General features: G+C 34.6%; 1 protein-coding gene across 1 annotated transcript in view; it reads left to right on the forward strand.

Moving 5' to 3' along the window:
• The window catches only part of LOC106651209 (putative leucine-rich repeat-containing protein DDB_G0290503), a 165,879-nt gene that overhangs the window by 112,886 nt on the left and 40,802 nt on the right, over positions 1 to 12,191 (forward strand). Inside the window, exons 8-9 of the mRNA XM_023460113.1 lie at positions 7,952 to 8,171; positions 10,245 to 10,365. Of these exons, the coding sequence (XP_023315881.1) occupies positions 7,952 to 8,171; positions 10,245 to 10,365 (341 nt within the window). The remainder of the gene's footprint in view (positions 1 to 7,951; positions 8,172 to 10,244; positions 10,366 to 12,191) is intronic.

Here is a 12,191-nt window from a genome sequence, read left to right on the forward strand (position 1 = left end):
ATCGTAAAAGATGAGAAATTTTACAAACAATTAAATATTAAAAAAAAATTAATAATGTGACGAAGCACACGCCCACGAACTTAAACGTCGCGCCTGACCGAGGGCAGCCCGTACACCGGCACCACGCGAGGAGATACTTCATCGCGAGTATGCACGAATGAATGATTTCGCGTATTTTTCCTCGCAGCCTAGGTTTCAGGCCAAGAAGAAGATGAGCGGAGCAGACCGAGAACGCAACATCGACGCCAAGACTAGCCGCATCTCGAGATCCTACAAGCCTATGCCGAGCAGAGGCACGCAGGCCGCACAAGAGCAGTAGCGGAGTCACGTGACTACTGCGCAATCTACTGCGCTGCAGACAAGGCCACGCGAGGCAGATTACCACGAGCCGAGCAAGAGTGTGCACGTGCGGAAACAAACCAGTGAAAAGTATTGTTCTTTTTTTGTTAAACAACGCAGAGTAGTTCGCGGTTGTGCCAGTTCGGTACAGAGAACTCGCCAACAAGGAAAAAGTCCGCCGGAGTGCGAGTGTCGTGCGAGAAGCACAGTGTGAACGCCAAGGTCGGCCGCAAGAAAGTGAGGCTAGTTTCTGCCTGGAGAAACGCGGTGCCGATCCGAACCCGATAGCCACCTAGGCCAAATAGAGAGATTCTGCCACGGTGATTGCAGACGACGAAGGCCATGACAGCAGAGGAGTTTGCCAAGGACATCGTCTACGGAAGAGCCGGCGTAGAGGTTAGCTTTAAGTTGTTTAGGTGGTTGGTCGCTTGGCTGTGTGCACGATTGCGTCATCTTGCTCGCGCGTGCATAGAGAGTGTGTGTGCATGTGAGTGTCACCGCAGCTGCGGCAAGCTCAGTGTGTGTGTGTGTGTGTGGATCAAACGGCACACTGCCGCGTTGCATTGTCTGAATAACACGCAGGTGTACGGCGCGGCGTAGACGCGGTCTCGTAAAGTTAGCCACGTGGCTATAGGTCGACGAGCAGAGCATTTTGTAGCGACGGCCATTTTGGCCAAGCAGTAGCAGAAAATCACGAACGTAAACTATTGTCGCGTAGCAAAGGTTCGGCCACGGAAGGCAAACAAGAACGCCACCAGCGCACCTGGTGGCCAATGTTGAAAGTTAAATAAAGTGACTAGGTTTTGAAATTGAATATCGCGAGTCATAATTAATTCACCATCGGGTTGTAAATTTCCCAGATTCCTGATTCAATAATTATCACAACTTTTCTTATGCTATAAACAAGCTATAAACTATTAACGTATAATCTAATTATGAGCTAGGTTATGAACTAGGTTATGAACTTATAGAAAAATTTTAATCAGGTGGCTTTTCTTTTTCTGGAATTGGCTGGAAACTTCCGAATTTTTGGTGGTTTTACAATATGTTTATCAAGTTTCGATACCAAAGTACTTATAGAATTATATACGCTAATCTTCGGAGTTTTATTGAAGAAGTAGTATTCAACAAACTGCTACACAAGAGTCGCAGCAACAGAAAAATCTTTTTTTAGGACAGTTGTTTATTTATATCAAGCTTCTACAGCTGAAAACCCTGATTTACTGCCTACAAATAACAATACAAAATGTCGTGGTTATTTTATATTTGGTGTAGATCACTTTAAAATCGTGTATTTTTTTGTAACATCGTCTTTATGCTTTTCTGTATCTGCAGGATCTACCTATATAATAAAAAACGGTATAAATCGGATTTTAAAACAGATATTAAGTATTGTCAACAAATTTTGTGAACATGTTGCACCTCATCTCATATTATATAATATAGAATAGAAAACATCGTAAAATGCATTTTTTTAATATGAATCCAAGCTTGGATCACACTGGAAGTTATTCTCAAGAAAAGAAAAAGGTGAAAACTTGAGATAAACAATTCGAGTAACGGTAATTTTTAGTTTTTCATACGAATATTGTGGGGTTGACACAAATATTAAAATTTCACGAGATTTACTCATATCTTAAGGGCTTATATATACCTTAAATTTTCAAAATATTAATTTTTTTTATTTGCTTGTTTTATAGGAAATTTCTCTTCTTTTTGATGCTTCAATCGGAAACTCGAAATTCAAATTGACTCAAAAAATACATTCGATTTTCTGAATAAATCCAATGTATAAATTTTTAACGAAATTCATTTTTCTCGGCAAATCGATTATTTGATGTTTCTGCCCATCTTTATATCCCATTTTAGGACATTCAAACTTTCCCTAACTAATTGATAATCATCCCATTGTCAGGCGTCTCAGTCCGGCGGCTGACTCCAGCGCCATCTCGTGCTCACCATAGAACACATAATTGTAAACACTGATTTTCATGTACTACATAGTAAACTCTACGTGATTTAGCAGAAGAGGATCTCAAGTTCAATAAAGCTGAAGTCATTGTGCGTTAGTATATTGTTTAGTTCTACAGTAAAAGTTGTTAAAAGGGGTCCAAGTGTAAAATTTATCAAAAAGTGAATACACAGTGAGATTATGTACAATTCTAAAAGTGTGTTCTCAAAGTGAAATCTCAATTAAAGTGCAATGAAGTTTTGTTGTTAAAAATAGCAAACAGTTCCAAGTGTGAAATTGATCAAAAAGTGAATACACAGTGAGATAGTGTACAATTCTTATGCAAAGATTATGTACAATACAATTTACTGTGTGTTCTCAAAGTAAATTCTCAAATAAAGTTCAACATTTTTCAAATAACATGTGTGATTGTTCTATTTTATTAGTTCTAATTCTAATCATAATAGTTATTTCATCAAGTCTTCTTTGAGTTGAGCCTATCTTTTGTTGTATATTGCCACATGAGTCAATCCGGCTTTGAAATATGATTTCAGTCTCAGTGGCATATATTTGTAATTTTATCAATTAGGCTTCTGAATATAATGAATACTACAGTCAATTATGGATTATGCGACATGGCTCTATAGTGACTTGGCAATATAGAACAAAATCAAAATTGAATGTTCTCTTAGTCTAGAATAATTATTAGGAGTGATAAAGTTTATTATAGTGATTCAATAAGAATATTTGCAAGATTTTCTTCAATCGCTTATTCTGGAGAGTTGTGTTTTTGCTAAAAATGGCCCTGTTCTCGTAAGATTCCAGAAGAACCGTTTGAACTTCAAGGTCCAGGTTGCAGGGACTCGTTCAGCACATGTTTGGGTATAGCCGCTACTACAGGGAGGATGTTTGGACCTCTGTAGGTCTTTCTGTAAGCCGACTACCACAAAAATTGTGAAAAAATGGATAAATAATTATTAAAAAAGTTGTTTTAATGAATAAAAATATAGTTAAATCTAATTAACAATCTTGCCTGTAGTAGCGGCTATAAAAATGGCTTTGACAAACAAAATAAAATGACCTTGGGGTCTCAAAATTAATTTTACCGCTTGGAATTCTACGGGCCAGGAGGGTATGATTAATTTTGGGAATTCTGACTTGCCTAGTACATCTAGGCTGTATTCAAGTTAATTTGGGGTATGTAAGGGTGATTTCTGGTTGAAAAAAGGGTTGAAAAAGAGGAGAATTTTTCCATTTCACCAGATTTAATTTTTACTTATATTTTCATGTATTTTAAAATTATGTGATTTTAAGGTATATATAAGCCCTTAATTATTATAATTTATGATTCCGGTGGGTATAAATCAATTAAATAATGTACACAAAACTTTTTCACTTGGCCAAAAACAATTATGTTTACTCACTGTGCTGTGTTGTATGTAAGATTTTGAAGCTTCATCAACCGTTGCCTTCTACTTAAGTCCTCCTTTGGCCCTGGATTTTCCTACTTGATGTACGCCAAGCAAATAAGGAATCAAAAGAAGATTCAAGTAATTTTGGGCTACTGTAAATTAAATTTTATCGTCAAGTTGTTGAGCACAAAACACAAATTTATACATGAAACTAAACAGCAGAACACACGCGCACACGCAACTTACAGCTGTTATTAACCGAACACTGCGGTGTATAGCTGGTATATATGTGTGTGTGTGTGTATTCATTCAGCGCCGCACTGTTTTTGGACTTGCGCGAGTCGAGTAAGTTGTGAAACTCATACCGTGCATCTCAAATTCAATTGGAATTTTACTCTACTCAAATGAATACTTAAATTTTGCAATTACTTACAAGGATAGGTCTCTTCTTTGTAATTGTTTAGAATTTCCTTGATCTAACTTTTGTTGTTAGCTTTTCCTTCAGCGATGGATATAATTTTATGCGAGCAATTACTAATTTTTGAATAAAGATCAGGCAAAGTTGGATCGTCACTATCGTATTCGTTGATCATCTGAAACAATATAAAAAAATGTATTTGCAAAATTTATAATTAATTTATGAATAAAATATGACAAAGTAAAGCAGGGATTTCTTAAAAAATGTAGTTTAAAGTATGCTCTGCGAAGAACGCTTTTCGTGGTATAGACAATTCCTTCAACTTTGACGGAATTCATCGTTAACCACTACTTTTGTTTTTATTTCTTTCAAACAACCTAAAACATTAAGTTTATAAAAAATGTGTTCTATCAATACTTACTTTTAGCAAAAATTAAATAAAAAAAGTACCTTCGATAATGTCAGGCTTAGTTTTGTATGTTACACAACGCGTTCCGTAAAACTTTCCCCATTTTGTTCGAAGAGATCTGTGCATGTTTGGTAAGATTACCTTAGCTTCTTTGCTCTCAGTGGAAGACGAATAATATCTAATTTGTCTTTCATCAGGACAAATTACACAAATTTCTTTTGCTAAAAATTCGAGCCTTTCTTGGTCGACTTTAAGTCTAAAAACGTGATTTGTTAGTATACACATGTCCCTCTACTATTTAAAATTTAAATAAAGAAATTTTAATTACGTACGAATAATGCGCGCTATTTTTGATAAATTCTTCTTGGATCAGCAGTTTCGCCATGAGGTACGGGTTGAATACATTTTACTTTACCCGAGAAACTGCAGAAATTTCTTCTTCTTCTTCTTCTTCTTCTTCTTCTCCTTCTTCTTTTTGATCATTAGCGCTATCTTGATTTTCTGCAACCGATCGATCTTCTTCTCTGGATTTTTGTGTTTGGTTGTTTTGGACGTATGCGAGCAACATCTCGCACCCATCAAAAGTTTTGAGCAAAACTTGATAAACGTAATTATTTTTTACGCTATAGAAATTTGTATCATTTATGAAAACGTGCAGGAAGCCTATAAAAAGGAAAGAATTCAATAAATCACCGATTATGATATAACTAAAAAGAGTAGAAAAATCGTGTTAATACTTACTTAATTTATTGGACACTTTAATTGTCGTGTTGTTTTGTATTAAATTATCCGTGTCAAGAGTAGCCATGGAATGCGTTTATTCTATGTAATGGTCTTGACTGGTGGTGCAACGGTTGTTTGATATGTCCATCAACGTTCCACGATCATTATTAAACGATCCAGCTTGTGCAGGTAATTTAGCGTTTGAGACATTATACACAAAATGCGGATTCTGCGGATAATTCGGAAAACCAACACCGGGCAAAAATCCATTGGAGAAATTGTTGTACATATTCTGAATGAAGTATGACGCACAACATATAATTATAATGCACATTAAACTAAACCTACTGACTACAATCGTGTAAGACAATCAAATAAGTGTACTTACGCTTATATTCTTAAAATAACACGTGCTTAGTCGATTGTGCCAACTGACGTTTGCATACACACTGTGTATTCACCTCACTGGCTATAGATTAGGGTGTACCCCTAATTACGATAATTAGCTAACGATATTTCTTTCGGTGTAGGAATTGATGAAGTCGCGCTCGGTCTCTTACCAACGTTTTGTCTGTCTCTTTCTCGCATTAGGCAGACAACCGCTCGCACTATTCGAAATCAATGATTTTGTTTAATTACTCATTAGTTAGTTCGTTAAGGGGTAATTTTTAACGTACCAATCGAAAGCTTGGAATTTTCTCTTTCAGAAAATATATTTTTATTAAGATGGTTGATCTTTTAAATTAGTTGTAAACAATAAAAAACCGCGTCCCATAAGAGCCCGTGTTAAAATCGCCATTTTTAAACTTGTTTATCTCGAAAGTTTGATCGTCAACCACATGTTTTTTTTGGAATCTTATTTTGAAGATCTAACAAATCGATTGATATAATTTTTATCCTGTTGGATGATCTTTTGTGTTATGTGTACAGTCTTCTTAAGGCGCAACTTAGAATTGCGAAGCGACAATATCTTAAGGAAAGCGGGCAAAGGAAGAGTTAGTGACTATCACTTACCCAGCGTCTTGCGCCTCTGGTTTGACCAGAGTCGGTCACTTTGGCTGACGCATACGGGAACTATGTCAGAGGTTTTGGCCTCAGAAATCGGAAGATTTGGTACAGTTACGTAGAGGACGGGCATACTGTCGCTAAATACGACATTCCTCCTGGATATAAATGACCAGATGCCTCGAAGAACTTCCAGCCATTTTAGCAACAAGCTGCTGGCTTTTCAGGCTGTAGCTGCGGATTTTTCCAGGCTACTTGTCGACCTCACCTATGGTGAAGATGTGTCGTTGGATTACTCGAGAGGAAGGGCCTAGCCGGGTAAGATGGTCAAAATTGTCCCCAACCAAATTTTTTTTTTTTTTTATAACTCCTTCATTTTTTTACAATCTGTCTGAGCGCGAGACATTTAGTAAAATTTATAAAAATAAAATAAAACAAATTAGCTCGTGTAAGTAACAATCCTTTGACAGTCACTAGTGTACAATGCATCTGATTTTAGTTACAGATGGTTTTAAAATACAGGTGTTTCTAGAGGTAGTTGTGTTTTTTTAGTCTTGAATCGCTAAAAGAAACTTCCCCAAGCTTTACCGCCAGCGGTTTAGGATGGATTGTAAGCCGCTCTTTGTATCTTCTTGAGAGTCTCTGAATTTCCTCGACAGTTGTTGAAATGTCCAGGTCTTTTCTGATGGATCCCCAACCAAATTAAAATAAAAAAATACCTACATATAGTACATGTGAAAATATACCTTTGGGTGAATTTTATGACCTCTAGGGCCTTACATAACCTCGAAAAAAAATGCAAATGTAATTTTCAGTTTTTTGAATATATTTCTTGCTATCTGCAGTTTTGAGGGTTCAATTTTTGGTCAAATTTAAGTATTTCAAAGGGCCACAACTTGATATATTTTTCAAAATTTTTGATGTGAAATTCAAATCTGTACATTTTTGAAATTTAAAAAAACAAATAGAAATTAGACGTTATCGTAAAGAATATCTTTTGTTAAAAATCATCTAAAAATTTTTTTAATCCTTTTTCGAAATTTTTTTTTTCACGTGTAACTTTCATCGAATATTTTTTGAAAACTTATCTTCTTATCGCTTATATCAGTGTAATTTCATAAACTTCATACGATTCCCTTTAATTTGATGTAAATAACACATAATCAATAGTGTCTCTAACTATTTTTAATTTGATTGTGAAAAGTGTCCGCTTTATCGTGGACATACAATAGTGCTATTTTTTTGCCGCGTATTGATGGCATGCCGTCGTTAGATGCTGGGTGGCGTGCTGCCACTGCTGCGTCTTGGCAGCGCTACTTCTCTCCTTCCTCACACTCATAGGTGAGGGAGACGCAAAAACTTGAATCCATATTCATATAATCTATGATTTAGGGAAGCGTGAGGTACAGTGATTGCTCCTTTTTCCTCGCTAGCCACTTTTCGTCGCGTGCATGGGTGTCAGTTGCAGTAAATTACGTTGCAGTATACATGAATTGATTTTGTATATTTTATCAAAAGATTAATAAAATAATAAATAACTTTAGAGTAAATATAATTTCATTATGAACAATTGTTTTTTATTAAAAACATTTTTTTATAAAAATTTTTATATTTTGCCAGGCTTTACTTCTCAAAATAAGTTTCTTATGAGAATGAAGAATTTATTCATGTGTTATTCCCTTAACGTTTTTCAGAAAATGCACGTCTACAAAAAAACTCTACAAGCTATGATATATCCTATTTCATCAACCACACCCCATAATTTTATAACATGGACAGCTACATCGCCAACTTATTGTTATGAATGTGAAGGATTACTTTGGGGAATAGCTCGACAAGGAGTTCGTTGCATTGAATGTGGAGTGAAATGTCATGAAAAATGCAAAGATCTACTCAATGCCGATTGCTTACAACGTAAGATATTTATTGAAAATGTCATTTTCAAATATTTTTCTTGTTTTTTTTTAGTCAAAATACAGTAATACGGTAAAAAAAATTCATAATGATTTTATGAGAAGAAATAAATTGGGAAAAAATTAGAAATCTATAAGAAAAGTGTTAGTTTTGCAAAATCTTTATTCAGAAAAGACGTAGAATAGTATATCTTTCAGAGTGCAGTTAAAAAAACAATTGTCTGCACCAGTTCAAAATAGTAAATTCTGATATCAGCGTCCCCATGGCCTCAGTGTCACGTCAGGAGACGGGAACTCTTGTAACCTTTTGGGTACAATGGTCTTATTTATTTTTTAGTACTAAGACGAATTTTCTGGTATAATCACATAATCTACAATATCATAAGTACTAATGAGAAATGAAGGTCACTTTCCGCGAGGCGAAATGGTTACCCATTGATCGCCTCGGGACAGTGATATCATTAGAAGTTTGATATCTTTAATTATATGCAATTATTTCGAAGGCAAAGTAAAAGAAAGCTAGAAACAAGCATTTTTAATTAAATTAGATACATTAGAATTTATGACTGACATTTCTTTTGGCTGGAGGCGTCGTGACACAGAGGCAATGGGCACAGAAACACAGGATACAGAGACAAGATCCGCACTGGTCGGAGTCACGCACAAGATTGATTGAAATTTCGGTACAATATCATTGATCTGTAATTTTATATTAGAAGCGGTTTCAGTGTCTTGACAAATTATGGAAACTCTGTTTGTATGAGACTCGCATCTTTGTCTCCACCTCGGTGTTGCGAGTCGCCTGAAACCTATCTATCGACACATATGTTCTTACTGGAATTTTGATCTTCCAGATAGTTCGATTTCTTCATTTAATAATACTGTGTATGTTATATTTTAGATTATAGAGGAAAAAAGAAGATTGATATAAACATCGGATATTAAACTAAACATTATTGTCTGTTATACACAAAAAGATTATTGTATTGTTAGCTAGCTATTTATTCTTTACTGCATCTTTGACGAATTTTAAGTGCGGAAAAAGCTCTGGGTTGTTTGTTTATTAGACTGACAATAAAAAAAATTTTTTCTTCTTAATTGACGGAACACCCCCTCAAAAGTTTCAAACACCCAAAAAAATGAGCTCTACCAAATTTCAGTCCATATGATTGAAAAAAACGCGTGCCCCAAGACGGGTGTTGATTAACATTAAATTAAATGGAAGGGGTTTCCATTTAACCACTTTATGCGTATAATCCGAGATTATTCTACCCCGTATGCGCATAATACGAGGTAACGACTTTTACATTTAATTTAATGTTAATCAACACCCGTCTTGTGGCACGGGTTTTTTTTTCAAACATATGGGCTGAAATCTGGTAGAGCTCATTTTTTGTGGGTTTGAAACTTTTGAGGGGGCGACCCGTCGATATAAAAAAAAATTTTTTTTATTGCTAGTCTATTGTTTATACGTAAAAATAAAATTATTTTTAAGGTTGCAATTATTGAAGTTACTAATACGTAAATAATATTACAAAAACTGTTGTTCAAAGTAAAATAAGAATCAATTCAAGTGCGAGTATTGGATCTTCGGCAGTTGCACCTGGAGTCATAAAGTTTATTTTTATTTTGACAGACCAGTACACGTTATCGTTTTTCTGTGGTTATTGGATATTTGATTTGGAATTTTAATTGCATTTTTAGAGGTGATATCGTACTCAGACCACATGTTTATTATCCTCGAAGTTTACTACTAATATTCGCATTTCTATAAATTTTAATGTTTTTGTATGATTCACTTGATTTTTTTATCTTTTTGTAACCAATCGTAAATTTAACCATAAACTCTAAAAATGCATTTGAATCTACATCAAAATATGTGTTCTAAAAGTTACTCTCAAACAAAAACCGAGCATTAAAAATTAAAAAGTTCAAAAATCTGTGAGCTTTAAGCTCTTTAAGTGCTTAGGCAGTGCAGGTCTTCTAAATACGAAAATATTTTTTTTTAATTTACAACACTTTTTTAAAATGTTTGAATTCAATCATAATTAGATAAAAATATATTAATTCAAAGGTGCCGCTGAAAAAAGTTCAAAACATGGAGCAGAAGATAAAGCTAACAGCATCATAACTGCCATGAAAGAAAGAATGAAACAAAGAGAGAAAGAAAAACCAGAAATATTTGAACTTATTAGGTAACTTTTTTAATGTAATTTTACCATTTATTACTAAAAGAAACCAAATAAGCGAGCCTTTCATCTCCTGATAACAGATCCTTATCAAACTTTATTCAGGGTCTTTCAGTACAAAACAATGAAACCCCTGCCAGCTTAATCCCATAGACCCTAACAAAAATTATAAAGCGTAATGATTCCTTTACATACTACTGTTGACATTGAATGATCGCATGGGATTATCATTGCACTTATCACTGTATGTAATTGTAAATTGAATAATAGTTACTCTGAATTTTAACAATTATATTAATTAATTATTTTATTACATAATTCTATCACAAACTTTGCATTATCGTTATTGTTTAAGAAATAAAAATATTACATCTGCGTGAGTACTTGCCTTAATATGTTTGATTTTATTACTATCATAGCTAAGTAATTAATTAATGGTGGATTGAGATTAAGAGTTTCAACAATTTGAAAAACAGAATAATTTTAAATTTAGACTCAAATCAAAAGATCAGACTGTCATACTTGCCCCTATTTAAACTTTTGAAAAAAGTATTACCACGGTTTTGAATTAATCTATTGTAAACATTTCAGTAGGCTATTAGTTTGAAACAAAAAATACATAATTTGTTCAATACTTGACAAATTTTATTTGATATCAATAATATCATAGCCAAGAAATTTATTATCATTTACGATTTGAGATTACCAATTGAATAGGTTAGGAACATAACTTAACGTAAAAATATGAGAATAAAACAGATATACTTGCTCATGAATGTTGTTTTAAAAAAAAAACGTTATGGGATTTCAGATTATTCCGGATTTAATTATGCTGAGCAAAGCGAAGTCATTCTTGCATGAACTCCCGTGATTTTGCAAGGGTTTTTTGTATAGACACGGTACAATGAGTACTGCTGGATCGATCTTTTTGAAAATTTAGGAAGTTGATAAGGGAAGCTAGACAAATATCTGATGACATTCATAATCTCGATGCTCAACCCTTTATGCACTTTTATGCATTTTAAATGCATTTTTTCAAAATTATGGAAATTTGCTTAAATTTGATGGGATTTTTTCGATTAATCTGTCGGGGACCTTAAATATGATTGTCGTTGCATTGTTTTATTTGTTTGTGCATTAAAATGCACTTTTATGCACGTTATATGCATTTTTTTGAAATTGTTGTAATTCAAAATCACGGCTTCCTGCAGAAGTGTCGTATATAAGTCTAAAGCAAGGTCATGCACGCGACTATTCGGCTCCTTCTATACAGCAAACCTCGACTTTCCACGTCAATTTTCAGGAATTGACCCATCGTGATAGATGACATGATCGGTCGGCGCTGTACTGACGAGATGAAGGGACAGCTGCTCCAGCTGTTTGTTCAAGCGGCCAACGTGTTGATCGTTTGCCTTATTTACGTGAATAGTAAAACTGCCGGTTACAATCACACTGTCGTATGTGTTGGAGAGATTCCTGTGTTTGAGAATATTGAAATTGCAAGAGAACTGTTTGATATTTCTGGAGCCTATTTTTAGATTTTTGTTGAGAATATGTTACTTTCACTCGTCATAACTGCTGTATAAGCGTATAAGCGATAAGCAAACTGCTGTATAAGCGATGTACGCTACAGTGAGTAAGTGGGGATGGCATACTCATAGACATCTCTCTTACAAAAGTGTTCGGAGTGTGTCGAGCAGAGATTAACACAGCAGCGGCAAATGCACGCATGCTTGTACTGCTCTGTAGTAAATACTTGTCTTTATTTATTAAATTTATTATATTGAAAACGGAGTATTTGTGTTTAATCATCTTTTCCTAACATGGTAGAG

Source organism: Trichogramma pretiosum, unplaced genomic scaffold, assembly GCF_000599845.2.
Source record: "Trichogramma pretiosum strain Unisexual culture from Peru unplaced genomic scaffold, Tpre_2.0 scaffold138, whole genome shotgun sequence".
Lineage (NCBI taxonomy): Eukaryota > Metazoa > Arthropoda > Insecta > Hymenoptera > Trichogrammatidae > Trichogramma > Trichogramma pretiosum.